This window comes from Macaca nemestrina, chromosome 1, assembly GCF_043159975.1.
Source record: "Macaca nemestrina isolate mMacNem1 chromosome 1, mMacNem.hap1, whole genome shotgun sequence".
Taxonomy (NCBI): Eukaryota; Metazoa; Chordata; class Mammalia; order Primates; family Cercopithecidae; genus Macaca; species Macaca nemestrina.
The window spans coordinates 109,037,066-109,060,342 of NC_092125.1; the positions used below are offsets into that span (position 1 = coordinate 109,037,066).

Here is a 23,277-nt window from a genome sequence, read left to right on the forward strand (position 1 = left end):
TGCAAGCTCCGCCTCCCGGGTTCACGCCATTCTCCTGCCTCAGACTCTTCAGTAGCTGGGACTACAGGCGCCTGCCACCACACCTGGCTAATTTTTTGTATTTTTAGTAGAGACGGGGTTTCACAGTGTTAGCCAGGATGGTCTTGAACGCTTGACTTTGTGATTCGTCCCCCTTGGCCTCCCAAAGTGCTGCGATTACAGGTGTGAGCCACTGTGCCTGGCCGATTTCTACCAATTTTTTTCTACAGAAATGTGACTTGATCTCTTTTAACCACAAAATTTATCCACATCATATGGGAAAATATTTTGCATTTATTCTGAAAAAATCCATTTTACTTGGTAAAGAAGCTACTGCATTTTTTTTTTTTTTTTTAAGATGGAGTCTCGCTCTGTCGCCCAGGCTAGAGTGTAGGGGCACCTCGGTTCACTGCAACCTCTGCCTCCCAGGTTCAAGTGACTCTCCTGCCTCAGCCACCGGAGTAGCTGGGATTACAGGCACGCAGCACCACACCCGGCTAAGTATTTTTAGTAGAGATGGGGTTTCACCATGTTGGCCAGGCTGGTCTTCAACGCTTGACTTCGTGATTCATCCCCCTCGGCCTCCCAAAGTGCTGGGATTACAGCCATCCCGCCCGGCCCAGCCAATGTATTTCTTTTGAGTGGATGATTTTTTTTCTTTTTGGTGAATTATAAATATAACAACAAAATGAAAGAAAAATGAAATTTTAACAGATGTAAACAATAATATGCAAATTATGTTAAAATACCTTTGCAGTGAACTAAATAAGTGGATCAATGTAATCTGTGCAGTACATATACAACTTCTAAGAATACAAAGATGTTCAATAGCATAATTACAATTTTAATTAAATTTGTATTAAACATTTCGTGAGCGATACATGAAAAGACAGTACTTTGTAGTGCTAAAACTGTAGTGCTAAAATAGGGGGATGGGTGGAACAGGTCTCCAGTGTCAGACTCCTTTAGTTTGCCTCCCACATTACTTACCTGCTGGATGTCCCTTGCTTAACCTCTTTGTTTCTGTTTCCTTAATTGCAAAATGCAAATAGTAGTAGAACCTACCTCATCGTTGTTGTGAGGATTAAATGAGTAAATACATACAAAGCATTTTGGACAGTGCCTACCTCAAATAGCTCAATGCTTCCTGAAGGGGTGGCCTGCCTCTCCACACCTGTGGGCGTTTCTCATTAGGTGGAACGAGAGACTTGAGAAAAGAAATGAGACACAGAGACAAAGTATAGAGAAAGAAAAAGTGGGCCCAGGGGACCGGCGCTTAGCATACAGAGGACCCACGCCGGCACCAGTCTCTGAGTTCCCTTAGTATTTATTGATAATTATCTTTACCATCTTAAAGATAAAGGAGTGGCAGGACAATAGGATCATTTTAGGGAGAAAATTAGCAGTAAGACATATGGATAAAGATCTCTGTGACATGAATAAGTTGAAAGGAAAATGCTGTGCCTTGATATGCATATGCAAACATCTCCATAAACCTTTTAGCAGCATTGCTCCAGCAAGTCCCGCCAGCAAGTCCCACCTTATGCCATAAGGCGGTTTTCTCCTATCTCAGTAAACAGAGCATACAATCGGGTTTTACACCGAGATGTTCCATTGCCCAGGGACGGGCAGGATTTTTAACCAGCAAGCTGCCTTCAGGTACTTGTTTAACAAAGACACATCCTGCGCAGCCCAAAATCCATTAAACCTTGAGTCACCACAGCACATGTCTCTTGCAAGGACAAGGTTGGGGGTAGGGTCACAGATTCATAGCATCTCAAATACAGAACCAAATGGAGTCTCTTATGTCTACTTCTTCCTATATAGACACAGTAACAGGCTGATCTCTTTCTTTTCCCCACACTTCCTATTATCAGGAAACAAAAATTAGCTGGGCGTGGTGGCATGCGCCTGTAATCTCAGCTACTCGGGAGGCTGAGGCAGGATAACTGCTTGAACCCGGGAGGTGGATGTTGCAGTGAGCCAAGATCGCACCACTGCACTGCAGCCTGGGTGACAGAGCAAGACTCTGTCTCGGAAAAAAATTAAGAAAAAAGAAAATAAATCTGCACAGCCATCATCTTGTTGATTCCCTATTAAAAACTCCTCACTGGCCGGGTGTGGTGGCTCACGCCTGTAATCCCAGCACTTTGGGAGGCTGAGGTGGACGGATTGCCTGAGGTCAGGAGTTCGAGACCAGTCTGGCCAACATCGTGAAACCCCATCTCTACTAAAAACACACAAAAAATTAGCCGGGCGTGTGGCATGCGCCTGTAATCCCAGCTAGTCAGGAGGCTGAGGCAGAGGAATTGCTTGAACCAGGGAGGTGGAGGTTGCAGTGAGCCGAGATTGCGCCACTGCACTCCAGCCTGGATGACAGAGGGAGACTTCGTCTCAAATACAAACAAACAAAACTCCTCATTATGTACCTATCACTGACCAAAGGAAGTTACCCATTCTCAAAATACTTTCTTCATCCACTGCCTCCAGTTTTGGCTGGCAATATCTCCCATACCAAACCGTTAACACCCAGATCCTTTTACACTACCAGTCCCATAGCAGGCATTAAAAAGTTAGTTATTTAACTTTTTTCACCAGGGACAAAAGTCCTTAAAACAGGAAAAAAACTGGAAAGGATTACAAATCACCATGTGAAGTTTAAGTATTAGAGCACCTAAAGAGGATTTACAAGATAAGTTGTCTGCAGGGCAACCACTCAGACGACGAATCCACCACCAAGAGAAGGTTTTTAGTCAAATATCCTTTTTTTAGTAAAATATCCTTTTTTTTTTTTTTTTTTGATGGAGTTTTGCTCTCGGTGGCCCAGACGAGTACAGTGGTGTGGCGCGATCTCGGTTCACTGCAACCTCTGCCTCCCAGGTTCAAGCGATTCTCCTGCCTCAGCCTCCCAAGAAGCTGGGATTACAGGCATGTGCCACCACGCCCAGCTAATTTTGTATTTTTAGTAGAGACGGGGTTTTCGCCATGTTGGCCATGGCTGGTTTCGAACCCCTGACCACAGGTGATCCGCCGGCCTGGGCCTCCCAAAGTGCTGGGATTACAGGCGCGAGCCACCGCGCCCTGCCTAAAATACCCATTTTAATTGCATTTCAATGACGTTACTCGGTCATTGACCTCTTACGCAAGGAGGGCGGGGTTAGGGAGACAGCTGGACTTCTTCCTCGCCCTCCCTCCACTGGACTGGCTGGCGCAGGGAGTAGCCCTGCCCTTGGTCGATTTGGCATCTTCATTGGTCAATTTTTTCCTAGGAGGCGGTCGTGTGTTGATTCCGCCCACTATATAGGCGGGGTCTCTCCGCCACAGGGGCTGGGATGGTGGGGGCTGCTGAAGCCGCCATCTTGGATTCCGCGGTAGCGGAGGCGCCGCTTCTGGGGAGTGGCCTTTCTCTTCCCCTCCCTCCCGGTTCGGTGGCGGCTGCTCCTCCCACTGGGGGGGGGTGGCGCGGCGGCGGTGGCATCTACGGCCATGGCGGCGACTACTGCCAACCCCGGTGAGGAGACGGAGGACTGGGGCGCCTCTAAAGGGGAGGGGCTGAAGGGGCTGACAACTAAGGAGACCCAGGGCTGAGGGGACGCAGCTGGAGCTGAAGGCGCCGGGGCGGGGCGGAGGCCGCGAGGGACGGTGGGGGAGCGGTGACCTGGGGAGGGGCGCGATCCTGGGGACTTGGGTAGATTCAAGGTGGAGGGAGCGAGGGGGCAGGTGGGAGTTGGGGGCTCCCTCTCCTGACCTCCGTTGGAGCGGCGGCCAGTGGGGGCTGGCTCGCCCTCACTCCTCGGGCGGCGTCTGGTCTGTGATGTGGTCCTCTTTTAACCCTCTGCCCGCTGGAGCCGCTTGATGCCGAATACTGTAGGCAGAGTGGCTCCGTTTACTTTAAGAGTAGTTTGGATTCATAAACCCTGGAACATATTGCTCTTTAGTTGACGTGTTGCTTCCAAACATTTAAAGGTTTAGATTTTAATTTTAAAAATAAAAAATTGACGTTCTTTGATATATACGACATCTCTTTAGGCTGTTACCTCCCACCCGCAACCCCCGTCCCCGTCCCCGGACTATACTTTGAAACTTAGATCTTGTGTTAAGAGGGCCTGTCTGCCTGCTGAGGGCAGGGGTTTGTGTAATGGTTGTGGTTTCGGACAGGTCTTTAGTCCACAGCCCCAGGTTTAAATCTTGTTAGGCCTAGGTCCAGGCAGTTTCCAAACTCTTTCAGAAAAGTTTGATTCCACACCATTTCTCAGTTTCAAAAAATAATCAAATATCAAAAAGATCTAGTCTGTTTTGTCTAAGAGATGGAATAGGGTGTAGTGCAGTTCTAGAGAGATCAGATCTTCAAATTACTAGTCCCACCCTGCCCTCTTTCCTCTATGTTACAGTTATTTCTCCTTAGAAGGTATTTCATTTTAGGGGCCTAGTTTATCTTGCAGACTTTGGTCATTCTTGCAAAATAAAGTCTATCCGTTTCCAAAAACCAATATATTTGATAGCCTTAAAAAGAAAGGGCCTTGAGGTGTGTGTGTGTGTTGCGGAGAATTTCTTGAAAATACAACAGTGGGAGTGATTACCCCCATCCCCACATTGAAATTTAAATTAGATTTTTTTTTCATGTTACTGAAAGGCAGTATTATTTTGCAATATCCAGATTTTGCTGGACAGTTGAATCACTGAAATTTCTTTTCTACCATGTTTCTGGGAACAGCTATTTTAAGAAATGATTAATTTGTCACATGTCATTATCTGTATTTAATTTTTAAAAATTTTTTTTAAAGGAAAGAGAGGTAAAATTAATGGCAAAAATTACATTGCGGGAAGTGCTGAGTGATAGAATAAAACTATAAAACAGGAAAAATGCCATTATGGCAAACCTGACCTTGTAGTAATATAACCTATCTGTGAACTATGGAATAAATAAACAAGATTTTTAACTGATCACACATTGCAAAATACTTATATAACCCTAGTTAAATTGCAAAGCATTTCTCTTATTAAGAAGTCGCCTGAGTAAACAAGTTTTAGTTCATATGTCAGGAGCTTTTTTCCAGCTGTGTGGGTGGGGTTGCTTTATTTTGTTTTGTTTTTTAAACAGCAGCAACCAGAATGACAGCCTCTTGACCATATCTTCATAAGCTGATCAATATCAGCTTAAATCTCAGCAGAAAATAGCATGTGTTTGTGTGTATGTGTGTATGCAGAATCCTTGTTAATGAAACGCTTTGTTTACTATGCTTTGGCTGCTTGGTTCTGCAATTTTTAGATTTCCTTTTTCTTTTTCTTTTCCTTTCTCCTCTCCCCTCTCCCCTCTTTTTCTTTTGATGCAGGGTCTTGCTTCTTGCTCTGTCGCCCGGTCTGGAGTACAGTGGCAAGATCACTGCTCACGGCATCTTCCACCTCCGGGGCTCAAGTGATCTTCTCACGATCAGCCACCTGAATAGCTGGGACTACAGGTGCCTTGCCACCATGCCTGGTTAATTTTTAAATTTTTTTGTGGAGACAGATGCCTTGCTATGTTGCTCACGCTGATCTTGATCTCCTGGTCTCAAGCAAGCCTTGCCTCAGTCTCTCAAAGTTGGGAATACAGGTGTGAGACACTCTACCTGGCCAGATATCTTTTTTGATATTAAAAAATTCTTCCATCTCTTCTAACTTATCGATTCCATGTTCAGTTCAATCAAATCAGAAGATATGTTTTCTTTTTTCTTTTCTCCCTTTGCACTTTTATATCAAGAGGAAGAGAGCATAGATACATTGTGGATTTTTTCAGTAGTCTATTGCATTTTGGGAAATGAGATTAATGAATGGAGGGACATTAGGTGGAAATGTACTGTGCTTAGTGAAAGTAAATGTTTTCAGGTCAGAATTCTTTGCTATACTGTCATACCTTCTTTCCTTAGAGCCATTTTAAGGACTAGGGACACCATGCCTATTTCTTTGAGTTTTTTCTACTTTGTATTTTTGCTGGAGTACTAATTTTTTTTTTTTTTTTTAACAATTCTTGTTAGTTTTGTCAAGACGATTTAAAAAAAAATTTCACTCTTTAAGCTTCACTTGAGTTAATCCTTTTTAAAAATATATTTATTTTTATTTTTGAGACAGGGTCTCGCTCTGTCTCCCAGACTGTAGTGCAGTGGTGTAATCACAGCTCACTGCAGCCTTGAACTCCTGAGCTCAAGTGATCTTGCAGCCTCAGCCTCCTGAGTATCTGGGTCTACAGACACACACCACCACACCTGGATACATTTTTTAACTTTTTGTAGAAATGGGATCTTGCTATGTTGCCCAGGCTGGTCTTGAACTCCTGGCCTCAAGCAATCCTCCCACCTCACCCTCCTAAGCTGCTGGGATTATAGGTGTGAGCCACTGATCCGGCCAAGTTAATCCTTAGGGTTAGTAATAGCGCTTAAACATGTTAATTGTGCTGGTGGCCCTGCAGTGTTTTTCAAGGGGACCAGGTTCTTCTGCATTTTTCACTGTGGTGCTGCATTAGAAGAAGAGCAAAATATGGTTGATACTCTCTAAGAGTTGTGTTGAAGTAATAGTTCTAATGTGATTTTTTTTTGTCAAATTGATAATTCTTCATATTCTATCATTTTTCACTGGTTCTACTTATCACTGGCAAGTAGAACTCCGTGGGTAGGTGGTCCATGAAACTTTAGGCTATTTCTTTCTTGTCTATGGACTACTAACAGTTTTGAGGAACACATTTTTTTTCCCCAAAGGAGAGGGTCTTGCTCTGCCACCGAGGCTGGAGTACAGTGACACAATCATGCCTCACTGCAGCCTTGACCTTCTGGGACCATGTGATCCTCCCACTTCAGCCTCCTAAGTAGGTGGGACCACAGGTGTGCACCACCATGGCTGGCTAATTTTAAATTTTTTTTAGAGACAGGGTCTTGCTATGTTGCCCAGGCCCGTGTTTAACTCCTGGCCTTAAGTGATCTTCCTGTATTGGGCCCCCGCTAAGAGCTGGGATTATAGGCATGAGCCACCATGCCCAGCCAAGGTGGAACACTTTTTAAATTGAATGTGTGATTTGTAATGCATTGGCTGAGGGAATAGTTGGGAGGAGATTCGGTATTTGATTTACAGTTCCAAATTCAGACTAGAGACGTTGAATTAGTTTGTAGTAAATGTAGGTTTTTTTCTCTCTTGATTCTGGTATTCTCATTAGTAGAGAATTCTTTTTGTGCTATTATGTATAAGTTACGGTGGATGGAGAATGTAGTAGAAGGAAAAGGGTAATACCGTTTGGGTTTGCAAGGCTGTCATTTAGGAAGAAAATTTTTTTTAGCTAATTTTCACCTATGTAACTTACAGTTTTAACTGCATCAATTAACAAAATTCTTTTTTTTTTTTTTTTTTTTGAGATGGAGTCTTGCTCTGTTGCCCTGGCTGGAGTGCAGTGGCCGGATTTCAGCTCACTGCAAGCTCCGCCTCCCAGGTTTACGCCGTTCTCCTGCCTCAGCCTCCCGTGTAGCTGGGACTACAGGCGCCTGCCACCTCGCCCAGCTAGTTTTTTGTATTTTTTAGTAGAGACGGAGTTTCACCGTGTTAGCCAGGATGGTCTCAATCTCCTGACCTCGTGATCTGCCCATCTCGGCCTCCCAAAGTGCTGGGATTACAGGCTTGAGCCACCGCGCCCAGCCACAAAATTCTTACCTGTTACCTTTATTTACCTTTTTCAGATATGGGAAAATAGGAATTCATACAGTGTAAAGTTAAGATGTCAAGATATTCTTTTATGGCCAAGTGTGGTGGCTTGTGCCTCTAATCCCTTTGGGAGGCCGAGGCAGGCAGATGGCTTGAGCCTAGGAATTTGAGACCAGCCTGGACAACATGACAAAACCGCTTATCTACAAAAAATACAAAAAATTATCCAGGCCACTGTGGTGTACTTTTATAGTCCCAGCTACGTGGGAAGCTAAGATGGGAGTATCACCTGAGCCTGGAAAGTTGAGACTGCAGTGAGCTGTGATCATGCCACTGTACTCCAGCCTAGGTGTCACAGTGAGACCCTGTCCCCCAACAAAAAAAGAGATATTATTATATTGCAAAGGCCTTTTTTTTTTTTTTTTTGAGACAGGCTCTGCCTGTGTCACCCAGGCTGGAGTGCAATGGCGTGATCTTGGCTCACTGCAACCTCTGCCTCCTGGGTTCAAACAATTCTTCCGCCTCACCCGAGTAGCTGGGATTACAGGCACCTGCCACCACGCCGGCTAATTTTTTATTTTTAGTAGAGACGAGGTTTCTCCATGTTGGCCAGGCTGGTCTTGAACTCCTGACCTCAGGTGATCCGCCCGCCTCGGCCTCCCAAAGTGCTGGGATTACAGGCGTGAGCTACTGCACCTGGCCACCATCTTTTTTTTTTTTTTTTTTTTTTTTTTTTTGAGACAAAGTCTCGCTTAGTCGCCCAGGCTGGGGTGCAATGGCGCGATCTCGGCTCACTGCAAGCTCCGCCTCCCGGGTTCACGCCATTCTCCTGCCTCAGCCTCCCGAGTAGCTGGGACTACAGGCGGCCGCCGTGCGCTGCTAATTTTTTGTATTTTTAGTAGAGACGGGGTTTCACCGTGTTAGCCAGGATGGTCTCGTTCTCCTGACCTCGTGATCCGCCCGCCTCGGCCTCCCAAAGTGCTGGGATTACAGGCGCGAGCCACCGCGCCCGGCCTTTTTTTTTTTTTTATATTATACTTTTAAGTTCTACGGTACATGTGCATAACGTGCAGGTTTGTTACATATGTATACATGTGCCGTGTTGGTGTGCTGCACCCATCAACTCGTCAGCACCCATCAACTTGTCATTTACATCAGGTATAACTCCCAATGCAATCCCTCCCCCCTCCCCACAATGCACTCCCTCCCCCCTCCCCCCAACCACCGTCTGTTTTTAAGAATACTGCCTTGGCTGGGCGCGGTGGCTCATGCCTGTAATGCCAGCACTTTGGGAGGCCGAGGCAGGTGGATCACCTGAGGTCAGGAGTTTGAGACCAGCCTGACCAACACGGCAAAACCCCATCTCTACTAAAAATACAAAAATTAGCCGGGCATGGTGGCAGGTGCCTATAATCCCAGGCACTTGGGAGGCTGAGGTGGGAGAATCGCTTGAACCTGGAAGGTGGTGGTTGCAGTGAGCCGAGATCATGCCACTGCTCTCCAGCCTGGGTGACAGAGCGAGACTCCATCTCAAAAAAGAAAAAAAATAAATAAATAATGCTGCCTGATATGCCATAATGACTTTAGTAAGTAGACATCAGTGAATCTTCAGGTTGGAAATATGACAACGCCTATCATTTTACACTTAAGGAGACACCCAGGGAAAGGAGTGGATAATTAAGTTCCTTCTGTATGCCAGGTTACACTTTCCTATTTTGTTGACTAATCTTTATGTCTAGTCTGTAGCAACTGTCTCCAACTTTTCACATAAGTTCTTCAAATTTAGGTCACTTTTCATAATTTTGTCAATGTATTTTCTTACTTGTTTTAAAGTTTTTATTATTTTACGTAGTGTCTGGGTCTCACTATATTGCCCAGGCTGGTCTCAAACTCCTGGGCTTAAGCAATCCTCCTGCCTCGGCCTCCCAGTGTGCTGGGGTTACAGGTGTGAGTCACCCTGCCAGGCCCGTTTTATATTTTCCCTCCATCTTTTCATTGTAGTTGAATGGAGAAGTAAGTTTATGGGTTCAGCAGTATACTTAGGGCTGGACGTGGTGGCTCATACCTGTAGTCCTGGCACTTTGGGAGACTGATGTGAGTGGATTGCTTGAGCCCAAAAGTTTGAGACCAGCCTGGGCAACATGGTGAAACCCCATCTGTACAAAAAAATACAAAAAATTAGCAGGGTGTGGTGGCATCCCCTGTAGTCCCAGCTACGCGGGAGACTGAGATGGGAGGATGACCTGAGCCTGGGAGGTCGAGGCTGCAGTGAGCCGTGATTGTGCCACTGCACTCCAGTCTGGGTGACTGGGAGACAGCATGAGACCCTGTCTCAAAAAACAAAACAAAACCAGCATACTTAGGATGTAAGTTCCATGAGAGCAGAACTTTTGCTTTCCTTGTTTGCCAAAGTACTGCAGTGCTTACAGTGGGTGCCTAGTATGTTGGATTAGAGTTCAATATATGTTTGTTGAATAAAAATGAATGTAAAACTCACTGTTAATATGAAATACCTTTGAAGGGATAAGACTAATTAAGCCATTGACATCATGAATTTGTACGAACTATAATAATATCTAATATTTATTAGTAATATGTACTAACTTCTCATTTAATTTTTATGACAATCGTATTAGGTAAGTATTATTATCCTTGTTTTACAGATGAGGAAACTAAGGCACAGAGAGTGAATATGTAACTTGTCTGAAGTCACATAGCTACTAGAAGGTAGAGACAGAATTTTATTGTTGGCAGTCCATCTACACAGTCATCATTCTTAATCTCTAAGTTATTATTTTTTCCATTGTGACCTAGAGTCATCTTCTTACTGAAATGTAGTACAATGGGTATCTTTTGAGAAGGAGGTAGGTGGAGTATTGTCTTTTTTGCAGATGAAAAGGGTGAAATACCACATTAGATAGCCTGGGGGCAAGGTATTGCTTGGTTGGAGAACCAAGTGCAAGGTGCTGAAAAAAGGAGCTAGAAGAGTAGTTTCCAGGCTGAGTGTGGCGGCTCACACCTGTAATCTCAGCACTTTGAGAGGCCAGGGTGAAAGGACTGTTTAAGCCCGGAAGTTGGAGACCAGCCTGAGCAATATAATGAGACCTTGTCTCGACAAAAATATGTATATAAAAAATTAGCTAGATGTGGTGGTGGATGCCTATAGTCCCAACTACTTGGGAGGCTGAGGTGGTGGGAGGATCTCTGAGCTTGCTAGGTCAAGGCTGTAGTGAGCCATGATCACGCCACTGGACTCTAGTCTGGGTGACAGAGTGAGCCTGTCTCTAGGAAAAAAAAAAAAAGAGTAGTTTCTTAAAATCTTTTCTGTAACATTCTATATTTGTTTTGTTTTGTTTTGTTTTTTTGAGACGGATTGTCCCTGTTGCCCAGGCTGGAGTGCAGTGGTGCGATCTCAGCTCACTGCAAGCTCCGCCTCCCAGGTTCATGCCATTCTCCTGCCTCAGCCTCCCCAGTAGCTGAGACTACAGGCATCTGTCACCACGCCCCGCTAATTTTTTGTATTTTTTTTTTTTTTTTTTTTTGAGACAGAGTCTCGCTCTGTCACCCAGGCTGGAGTGCAGTGGCGCGATCTCCTCTCACTGCAAGCTCCCCCTCCCGGGTTTTATGCCATTCTTCTGCCTCAGCCTCCCGAGTAGCTGGGACTATAGGTGCCTGCCACCACGCCTGGCTAGTTTTTTGTATTTTTTAGTAGAGACGGGGTTTCACTATGTTAGCCAGGATGGTCTCGATCTCCTGACCTCGTGATCCGCTTGTCTCGGCCTCCCAAAGTGCTGGGATTACAGGCTTGAGCCACGGCGCCCGGCCAGTTTTTTGTATTTTGAGTAGAGACAGGGTTTCACCATGTTAGCCAGGATGGTCTCGATCTCCTGACCTCGTGATCTGCCCGCCTCAGCCTCCCAAAGTGCTGGGATTACAGGCGTGAGCCACCGCGCCCGGCCTAACATTCTATATTTCTTTCTCCTAGTTCTGTGTTTCAATTCTTTAAATACTTTTAAGGTTTTTTTTGAGACAAGGTCCTGTTGTGTCAGCCAGGCTGGAGTGCAGTAGCATGACCATAGTTTGCTGCAACACCTCCAATTGCTAGGCTCAAGTGATTCTGCCTCCTCAGTTTCCTGAGTAGTTGGGACTGTAGGCATGCACCATCATGCCCAGCTAATTTTTTAATTTTGTAGAGACAGGATCTCGCTATGTTGCCCAGGCTGGTCTTGAACTACTGTCCTCGAGTGATACTCCTGCTTTTGGCCTCCCAGATTGCTGGGATTACAGGCATGAATCATTATGCACTGCAGCTTTTAGGGTTGTTGTTAGAATCCTCTCCAAGTTCTTGGTACTCCACAATTGAGCCTCTCCTAGAAACTTGGTTTCAGAGACACTGTGTTGCTTGGTCTTTATCACTGATTGTTCCTTCTTTGTCCTTTTTGCTTGTTTTTCTGCTTCTTTCTTTTTTTTGTTCAGTGTGCTTCTACTTTTCTCATGCTTGAGGCGAGAACTGTTTTTTGAGTCAGGGTCTTGCTATGTTGCCCAAGTTGGTCTTGAACTCCTGAGCTCAAATGATCCTCCTGCCTCGGCTTCCCGAGTAGCTGGGATTACAAGTGTACACCACAGTACCCGGTTTAGGGCTAGAACTAAATAGTAAACCAGGCAATTTCCTTCATTTCTTCCCATTTGCCTACCTACCTGCCTTCCTAGCTGCTTGCCTTCCTACTTCAGTTTGACATTCACTTGGTACCTACCATAATCCCCTTCGCTTTGTATTAGTCCATTCTCACACTGCTATAAAGAACTACCAGAGACTGGATAATTTATGCAGAAAAGAGGTTTAATTGACGAGCAGTTCTGCAGACTGTATGGGAGGCATGGCTAGGGAGGCCTCAGGAAACTTGGAATCATGGCGGAAGGCTAAGGGGAAACAAGCATGTCTTCACATGGCTGGCAGGATAGAGGGAGAGAAGGGGAAGGTGCTACACACTTTCAAACAACCAGATCTCTTGAGAACTCTATCATGAGAGAGCACTAGGGGGATGGTGCTAACCCATTAGAAACCACCCCCATGATCCCATAACCTCCCACCAGGCTGCACCTTCAACACTGGGGATTACAATTTGACATGATATTTGGGCGGAGACACACAGAGCCAAACCATATCACCCTTCATTTATCTTTTATGTATAAAAGACTCCAAAAATTTCATTCCTGGCTTCTCACATAAACTGCTTTCCTATATTTTTATCTATTTAAAAGATCTCTCTCTCTCTTTTTTTTTTTTTTAAGTTGAGACAAGGTTTTACTATGTTGCCCAGGCTCATCTTGAAATCCTGGACTCAAGCATTCCTCCCACTTCAGCCACCTGGACTACAGGTGTGTGCCATTTTGCCTGGCTGCATCTCTGTTTGAATAGTTTTTTTTTTTTTTTTTTAATTTATAGAAACGAGGTCTCACTGTATTGCCCAGACTGGTCTTGAACTGCTGAGCTCAAGTAGTCCTACCGCCTTGGTCTCCCTAGTAGCTGGAATTGTAGGTGTATGACACCATGCCCGGCTCTATTTGAGTAATCTTTTTTTTTTGTTTGTTTTTGTTTTAAAGACAGAGTCTCTCTGTGTTACCCAGGCTGGAGTGCAGTGGTGCGATCTTGGCTCGCTGCAGTCTCCGCCTCCTAGGTTCAAATGATTTTTGTGCCTCAGTATCTCGAGTAGCTGGGACTACAGTGTGCCACCACGCCTGGCTAATTTTTTGTATCTTTAGTAGAGTTGGGGTTTCACCATGTTGGCCAGGCTGGTCTCGAACTCCTGTCCTCAAGTGATCTGCCCGCCTCGGCCTCCCAAAGTGTTGGGATTACAAGTGTGAGCCATTGCGCCCAGCCTCTATTTGAATAATCTTTAACATCCTATATATGTATGTTCTCACCAGTATTTCCTTCAAATCTGCTGTCTTTCCTACCTTTCGGTATCTTTCATGACTATCACAATTGAGTTTTTCATTTCCCCAGTCTAAGGAACTGTAAGTGTTTGGATTTTACTTTTTATGTGTTTATCTGGGTTATTACCTCTTCTCAGGTCTTTTGCCAAATATTTGTGTGTGTGTGTGTATGTATGTATGTGTGTATACATACATACATAAAAATTATTTAAATCGGGCCGGGCGCAGTGGCTCAAGCCTGTAATCCCAGCACTTTGGGAGGCCGAGGCGGGCGGATCACAAGGTCAGGAGATCGAGACCATCCTGGCTAACACGGTGAAACCCTGTCTCTACTAAAAAAACAAAAAACTAGCCGGGCGTGGTGGCGGGCGCCCGTAGTCCCAGCTACTCGGGAGGCTGAGGCAGGAGAATGGCGTGAACCCAGGAGGCGGAGCTTGCAGTGAGCTGAGATCAGGCCACTGCATTCCAGCCTGGGCGACAGAGCGAGACTCCATTTCAAAAAAAAAAAAAAAAAATTATTTAAATCAAAACTATACATGCATATTTTAATATTTAAAGACTTAGTTTTATGTTTGTTACAAAAATATTATAAGGGAGTCCTCTGCTCCCTTTCTCTCATTTCCTTCTCTCCAGTGGCATCATTTTTATTTCTTTTAACATAATTCTTTATTTCTGTTTAAATAAAATGTCCCCGTGAAAGACATTAGTTTCCAGATCGAAGGGGCCATGCACACATCAAGGCCCATTATGCTGAAATTTCAGCATCAGATAGAAAGAGAATATCCTATAAGCTTCAGAGAGAATAAAATTATTCACATTCAGAAGATTCAGGAATCAGATTGGTCTTTTTTCTCAGTAGTCATGCTGAAAAGTAGAAGACCTTGGAACAGGCTGGGTGTGGTGGCTTACGCCTATATTCCCAACATTTTGGGAGGCTGAGACGAGTGGATCACCTGAGGTCAGGAGTTTGAGACCAGCCTGGCCAACATGGTGAAACCCCATCCCTACAAAAATACAAACATTAGCTGGGCATGGTGGTGCGTGCCTGTAGTACCAACTGCTTGGGAGGCTGAGGCAGGAGAATTGCTTGAACCTGGGAAGCGGAGGTTGCAGTGAGCCGAGATCACGTCACTGCACACCAGCCTGGGTGAAAGAGCAAAGACACTGTCTCAAAAAAGAAAAAAAAAAGACTTTGGAGCAATGCCTTCAAAATTCTGAGGGAAAATAAGTTCTAATTTAGAATTCCATACCTGGGCAAACTATCAATTAGTGAAATAGAGTAAATATTTTCATACCTCCAAGGCATTTCTTACACCTTTTCAGGAATCCACTAGAAGATAGGCTCCACCAGTAGGAGAGAGTAAACCAAGAAAGTGGAGATACGAAATATAGGAAATAGGCAGTATAACAGAAGAAAAATGAAGCATGTAGTATACATACGTTGGTGTTAGCTTTCCTGTTTTCAATATGGCTCCCTCACTTCACCTTTACCTGGTGTTCACTAGACTGTAAGACCTTTGATTTACACTCTCCACAGAGTAAATCTGTCTTTTGACAGAATGGTGAGGGGTTGTTGCCTTGGTTAGAAGGAATAGAGAAAAGGATCTAGGAATCCATCTCTGTAGTAAACAGATGCTGAACGAATTCTCCTTATTTTCACTTCATTCACCCTACCCTGCATACCCAGAGTTACCTGGACTCACCAGCTTCTGAGACTTTGGGGGAATTCCATAGTGTAAATTAAGTTGGTTTTCTACTTTTTCCCTTGTCACTTTAGGATTTAGTTTTTGTCCATCTCCCAAGGCAATAGTCCATTTTATCTCTAGTTTCAAAAAAATTATTGCTCTTCCTTTCCATCCTTGTGGTTTTGTCTTGTGTAAAAATTTTTTCTCTTTTAAAAAAATTTTTCCTGTGTATGAGTGAGGAGAGAAGAGAGTAGAAATAGATAGATACATTTAATTCACTATCCTTACTGAGAAGTTGCATAGTTTAAAATTTTAAAAGTAACTACCTTTTCGTCATGCCATCCTCATTTAGGCCTTTATCACTTTGTTTTTGATTAATCTTGTCTTCCTGCCTTTATTACTTCAAACTTTAAATCTGTCAGATTAATTTTAATTTATATTTTCATCTTGTTACTCAGACTTAAAGTTGTATGTTTGTCTTTGTTCAATCTGATCCAGGTGTTTCATCGTGGCATTCAAAGCTTTCTCTCAGTTAGCACTTCACATCTTACCTTTTTAGGTCTTTTTCTTTACGGCTCTTCACAGTTGCTGTTATGTGTCACCTAATGACGCCTTGCTCATCAAAGGACTGCATATATGAATGGTGGTCCCATAAGATTATAATGGAGGTGAAAAATTCCTATTGCCCAGTGACATGTAGTTGTCATAAGGTCTTAGCACAACACATTACTTTTTCTATGTTTAGGTACATAAATAGTTACCACTGAGTTATAGTTGCCTACCGTATTCAGTATAGTAACATCTTGTTAGGACGGTTGGGAGTACTAGGCTATTACTGGGAGTAATGGGCTACATATAGGTATGTAGGCTATACACCTACATACCTAGGTGTGTAGTGGCTATACCATCTAGATTTGTGTAAGTATACTCAATGATATTCACACAATGTTGAAATCTCCTAATGACACATTTCTTAGAACGTATCCCTGTTGTTAAGTAATACATAACTGTATCTTCATGTCTCCCTTTAGACTTGCTTATGTACTTTTATCTATGTAGAATGCCTTTTTCTTCTTCTTTACTTTTTTTTTTTTTTCCTGAGACAGAGTGTTGCTCTTGTTGCCCAGGCTGGAGTGCAGTGGCATGATTGGCTCACTGCAACCTCTGCCTCCTGGGTTCAAACAATTCTCCTACCTCAGCCTCTTGAGTAGCTGGGATTACAGGCGCCCGCCACCACGCTCAGCTAATTTTTTATATTTTTAGTAAAGATGGAGTTTCACCATGTTGTCCAGGCTGGTCTTGAACTCCTGACCTCAGGTGATCCACCCTCCTCGGCCTCCCAGAGTGTTGGGATTACAGGCGTGAGCCACTGCTCCCGGCCTCCTTTACTTTTTTTAAGGCCCAGCTTGATGTACCTTTTTGAAACTTCCCCATGGGCTGGTTGCCTGCCTTCCTTATTTCCTTCAGTTTCCTCTTCATATTAAACATCTTCTCTGCAAGGGATTATGCCAGGCCTTGATTTAAACCAGGATTATCTTTTCTTTCTCTGAATTTCCCTGGCACTCTTTTTTTTTTTTTTTTTTTTGAGACAGAGTCTCATTCTGTTGCCCATGCTGGAGTGCAGTGGCGTGATCTCAGCTCACTGCAACCTTTGCCTCCCAGGCGATTCTCTTGCTTCAGCCTCCCAAGTAGCTGGGATTATAGATGTGCACCACCACACCTGACTAATTTTTGTATTTTCAGTAGAGACGGAATTTTGCCGTGTTGGTCAGACTGGTCTCGAACTTGATCTCAAGTGATCTACCGACCTCAGCTTCCTAAAGTGCTGGGGTTACAGGCATGAGCCACTGTGCCTGGCCTCCATGGTAATCTTTTTTTTTTTTTTTGGAGACGGAATCTCACTCTGTCAACCAGGCTGGAGTGCAGTGGCACGATCTCGGCTCATTGCAACCTCCACCTTTCGTGTTCAAGCGATTCTTCTGCCTCAGCCTCCCGAGTAGCTGGGACTACAGGTGCGTGCCACCGTGCCCAGCTAATTTTTGTATATTTAGTAGAGACGGAGTTTCACCATATTAGCCAGGCTGGTCTCAAACTGATGTCGTGATCTGCTTGCCTCGGCCTCCCAAAGTGCTGGGATTACAGGCGTGACTCCATGGTACTCTTATATCCTATATAAACCTATTACTAAAAGAATGAACTTTTTTTTTTTTTTTAATAGAGGCAGGATCTCACTATGTTGCCCAAGCTAGTTTTGAACTCCCGAGCTCAAGCAATCCTCATGCCTTGGCCTCCCAAAGTACTGGGATTATAGGCATGAGCCACTGCACTTGGCCCTGAACTTTTTTTTTAATGGAAAAAAATGTTTTTTCTTAGGAAAGTAACATATGCTCACTCAAATTTATAGGCTGAAATAGAAAAATTAGCAGTAACAAAAATATGCTCAGCCTTAATGTGTGCTAAACTAACAGCAATAATTGTCTTTCACCAAGAAAATGACCAGAAATTTGAAGGATTCCCAAAACACAATGCTGTTGGAGGTGTGGCTAAATTGATGCAGTGGATGAGGCTCTAAATTGGTATAACCTCCTTGGCAGGTAATGGGCAATCAAAGTTTTAAATGTGTCTACACTTAGGCCCGAGGAGTCATTTTCAGAAATAATATGGAAGTACTGGTATGAAGTACTGTGCATGAAGATACACAATGATGTTCACTGAAGCATAATTTATGATAGTGAAGGTTTGAATGTTGTAGCTATACATTTATAGTACAAAGTACTATGTAACTGTTAAAAAGAATGATCTACATGTATATTTATTGCCATAGCAATATATTGTTACGTGGAAGAGAAAAAGTTCAGAATAAGTACAGATGCTCCTTGACTTATGGTGGGGTTATGTCTTGATAAACCCATTGTAAATTGAAAATATCCTAAGTCAAAAATACATTTAATACACTTAATCTATTACACATTATAGCTTAGCCTAGACTACCTTAAACATGTATAGAGTACTTACATTAGCCTACAGTGGGCAAAATAATCTAACTTAAATTCTACTTTATAATAAAGTGATCCTCCTGCCTCAGCTTCCCAAGTAGCTGGGACTACAGGTGGGTACCACCACACCTAGGTGATTTTATTTTTATTTTTATTTATTTATTTTTTTGTAGAGACAGGGTCTCACTATGTTCCCCAGGCTGGTCTTGAACTCCTGAGCTCAAGCAATCCTCCCACCTCAGCTTCCCAAAGCACTGGGATTACAGGCATGAGCCACTGAGCCCAGCCTTGAGTATATTTTATCTCTTATTTTTTAATCTCAGTTTATATATACCTAACTCTGTAATCAAAAAGAGGTGCAGGCTGGACATGGTGGCTCATGCCTGAAATCCAAGAGCTTTGGGAGGCCAAGGTGAGCAGATTACTTGAGCCCAGGAGTTCGAGACTAGCCTTTGCAACACTGTGAAACCCCATCTGTACAAAAAATACAAGTTAGCCAGCATGGTGGCCCATGCCTGTAGTCCCAGCTACTTAAGAGGTTGATGTGGGAGGATCACTTGAACCTGGGAAGTCGAGGCTGCAATGAGCTGTGATTGCACCACTGCACTTCATCCTGGGCAACAGAGCGAGATCCTGTCTTTAAAAAAAAAAAAAAAAAGTGCATTTTTTTCTTATTAAAAATGGAGGCCTGATCTTCAACTTGCTCGTCATTTTAATATACATCATGAATATTTACACACATATCTCATTGTTTTTTGTTAGTTCATACTGTATGATGTACAATATTTTGTGCATCAAATAACACTACCAACAGAGTGAAAAGGCAACCCATGGAATAGAAAAAAATTTTTCTTTTTTTTTTTTTTTTTTTTGAGACAGAGTCTCACTCTGTCACCCAGGCTGGAGTGCAGTGGTGCGATCTCCACTTCCTGCAACTTCTGACTCTCAGGTTTAAGTGATTCTCAAGCCTCAGCCTCCCAAGTAGCTGGGATTACAGGCATGCACCACCACGCCCAGCTAATTTTTGTATTTTTATTAGAGATGGGGTTTCCCCATGTTGGCCAGGCTGATCTTTAACTCCTGATCTCAAGTGATCCGCTCACCTCAGCCTCCCAAAATGCTAGGATTACAGACGTGAGCCACCATGCCCAGCAGAAAAAAAAATTTCGAATCATATAAACAACACAGAGTATCCAAAGTATATAAAGAGCAGCCAGACACAGTGGCTTACACCTGTAATCCCAGCACTTTGGGAGGCCAAGATGGGCTTATCACCTGAAGTCAGGAGTTCGAGACCAGCCTAGCCAACATGGTGAAATCCCATCTCTACTAAAAATACAAAAATTAGCCGGGCATGGTGGTGGGCGCCTGTAATCCCAGCTACTCGGGAAGCTGAGGCAGGGAGAATTAATTGAACCCAGGAGGTGGAGGTTGCAGTGAGCCAAGATCATACCACTGCACTCCAGCCTGAGTGACAGAGAAAGACTCTGCCTCAAAAAAATAAACAAAAAATAAAACAAAATATATAAAGAGCTCCTACAACTCACTTGAGCCCCGGAGGCTGAGGCTGCAGTGAGCTGTGATCATGCCACTGTACTCCAGCCTGGGCTGGACAAAGTGAGACCCTGTCTTTAAAAAAAAAAAAAAAAGTACTCAGCTGTTAGTAATGGTTACTGCTGGGGGATGAGATTGAATTGGAAGGAGAGAGGAAAGGTACAGGGAGGCAGGAAAGGGAGACAATAATGAGGGACTTTCAGTTTTACTTTACATAATTTTCTTTTAAGTATTGGAATTTAGGTGATTTTTCCTTTTGGGTTTTTCTGTATTTTCCAATCACGATAAATAAAATAAATTATAAATATTTGTTGCATGAATGAAATGTATAAACCCATTTATATATGTTTTTTAAATTAGTGTATTATTAAGTGTATACAATATTAGTATATTGTTAACTATGTACAAGCTTTTTTTTTTTTTTTTTTTTTTTGAGGCGGAGTCTCGCTCTGTCGCCCAGGCTGGAGTGCAGTGGCGCGATCTCGGCTCACTGCAAGCTCCGCCTCCCGGGTTCCCGCCATTCTCCTGCCTCAGCCTCCCGAGTAGCTGGGACTACAGGCGCCGCCACCACGCCCGGCTAGTTTTTTTGTATTTTTAGTGGAGACGGGGTTTCATTGTGTTAGCCAGGATGGTCTCGATCTCCTGACCTCGTGATCCGCCCGTCTCGGCCTCCCAAAGTGCTGGGATTACAGGCTTGAGCCACCGCGCCCGGCCTATGTACAAGCTTTTTAACATGAAGGTTGCAGAATATAGTACTTCCAAACTCTGTGATGTGGGGAGAACTGAAGTATGGGGATATCTTGTACCAGTGTAAGAATTCAAGAAGAGACCATGTGTGGTGGCTCATGCCTATAATCCCAGCGCTTTGGGAGGCCAAAGTGGGACGATCACTTGGAGCTAGGTGTTCAAGACCAGCCTGGGCAACATATCCAGACCCCATCTCTAAGAAAAAAAAAAAAAAAAAATTTAGCTGGGTGTGGTAGTGCGGGCCTGTAGTCTTAGCTACTCCGGAAGCTGAGGTGGGAGGATTGCTTGAGCCCAGGAATTTGAGGCTGTAGTGAGCTATGATTATACCAGTGCACTCTAGCCCAGGCAACAGAGTGAGACCTGGTCTCAAAAAAAAAAAAAAAAAAAAAAATCAAGTAAGAGCAATCTGGATATGAGCATTTGGGATTTTTAGCAAACTGCTGAGATTTTGTCTATAGCTTGAACATTTCTTTTAGCTAACTTGATACTGCTGATACGCAAGGACCATCTTTTTAAAAATGTTTACTTCATTATTTTCCTGACAGAAATGACATCAGATGTACCATCACTGGGTCCAGCCATTGCCTCTGGAAACCCTGGACCTGGAATTCAAGGTGGAGGAGCCATTGTCCAGAGGGCTGTTAAGCGGCGACCAGGGTGAGTTTGAGTGTAGTGTGTTATGAATGTCTCTCCTATAAACCAACTTTAGTTGCTGAATTTATTTAGTTGCTGAACTCACTTGGCTATTTCTGACCGTCTCACTTCAACTTGATTACTTACTACACTACTGTCATATAAGTCTCCTTAGTCCCTGAATTTTTCTTTATGAAGAATTTATGTTTTTATCCAAGTTTTCCATAAGCAGTTCTTTTTTTAAACCAAAATTTCTGTAAGGTAAAGGACTGTAGCTAAGCCGGGAGATTTTACTGTGCCTGAGAAAACTGTTTGCTGCTTTCATTAAGCTTTGTTTCTGTTTTCCCAAAATCATTTTGATAGGCTGCTTTTCTGAATTTAGAGAATGCTAAGCTCTAGAATAGCTGTCTTCTAAGTTATTGATATGTTGCTTGGTTTGGAATGCAGAGTCTATTGAGCTCCAAAAGTATTTATTAAATTCCTAATTAGTGTTATGGCATTGTGCTGATTGCAAGTAGGATGCAAAGATGAGTAAGTCACAGTCCTTCTTTCTAAGTTGGTTGTGTTCTGATAGAAATAATTATTATACACACGAATATATGATAGAATATGCCTAGTTTTGTTAGAAAGGAATAAATTTGGTGCTATGTTTTTCTGTGTGTGGAAATAATACATTTATTGGTAAACATTGAGAAAAGCTTCAGAAAGGAGGTTGCCTTAGAGGGGCCTTGAAGAATGGGCACTATTTTATTTACTTTCTGGTATTAAATTTTCCTTTTTCTTTCTTTTTCTTTTTAAAAATTGTGCAGCTAATTATAACCAGTCTTTAATTTTTGTCCCACCAATAGTAATGGAAGAGTGATGCCTAGGCTCAGTGGTAACATGAGTAACATATTAAGACTTGCTATGTGTTCAGTAGCTTTAAACATTTGAACCATTTGCTGAAGTGTAAGCTAAATAAGTAACTTTCTAAGATTGTAAAGCTGATAAATGTCAGATACAGGATATGAACCTTGGGGGTTTGGCTTTGTAGCTTACTCTTTAAACACTGTGTTATGGTTATGTATAGTAACAAACAATTAGAAGTATTATAAATACCAAAATTAGGGCATCACTTGAGAAAGTCATAGTATATTTAAAATGGAATGCTATGTAGTTAGAAGTGACAAATATGTTTCAGTATAGAAAAATGTTTACAAGCTATTAAGAAAGGTTACAGTATTATGGTATTTCACTGTCAAAAAATATGTATAATATGTACACAGGAAAAAACTGAAAGAATATATGTCAGATTTCTGGGTAATAGTATTATGGGTGACTTATGGTTTCTTTTGTTTTTGATGTTTCAGATTTTCTGAAATGAACATTTATGATTGGTAATCAGAAAAAATATATTAAAGGAAGTCTTTAAAAATTTTCTTTTTGGTTTTTTTAGAGACAGGGTCTTGCTCTGTTACCCTGGCTGGAGTGCAAAGGCACAATCATGGCCCACTGCAGCCTCAAACTCCTGGCCTCAAGCAGTCCTCCTGCCTTGGCCTCCCAAAGTACTGGGATTACAGGCATGAGCCACTTCACCTGTCCTAAAAGAAGTCTTTTAATATTTCTTTTATTTATTTATTTATATTTGAGATGGAGTCTTGCTCTGTTGCCAGGCTGGAGTGCAATGGTGTGATCTTGGCTCACTGCAACCTCCGCCTTCCTGGTTCAAGGGATTCTCCTGCCTCAGCCTCCCGAGCAGCTGGGACTACAGGCGTGCACCACCACACCCAGCTAATTTTTGTATTTTTAGTAGAGATGGGATTTCACCATGTTGGCCAGGCTGGTCTCGAACTCCTGATCTCAGGTGATATGCCCACCTTGGCCTCCCAAAATGCTAGGATTATGGGCATAAGCCACCATGCCTGGCCTAATATTTCTTTTAAAGAAAGATTGGAAAATACCGAAAGTTAGAAAGAACAATACAAAGGCCAAAATCTACCGTTTTTAAATTGTATTTCCTTCAGTCTTTGTATGTAAATTGTTTTTAATAGTTATGTAATTATATA

General features: G+C 43.1%; 1 protein-coding gene across 6 annotated transcripts in view; it reads left to right on the forward strand.

Moving 5' to 3' along the window:
• Positions 1-3,360: 3,360 nt before the first annotated feature.
• LOC105498242 (aryl hydrocarbon receptor nuclear translocator) overlaps positions 3,361-23,277 on the forward strand; it is a 64,519-nt gene continuing 44,602 nt past the window's right edge. For 3 of the 6 annotated variants that reach the window (XM_071085897.1, XM_071085900.1, XM_071085901.1), the window contains exons 1-2: positions 3,361-3,529; positions 21,145-21,256. In XM_071085897.1, coding sequence (XP_070941998.1) covers positions 3,505-3,529; positions 21,145-21,256 — 137 coding nt within the window. In that variant the 5' untranslated portion in view covers positions 3,361-3,504. The remainder of the gene's footprint in view (positions 3,530-21,144; positions 21,257-23,277) is intronic. The other 3 variants (XM_071085904.1, XM_071085914.1, XM_071085910.1) reach the window with 3 other exon arrangements.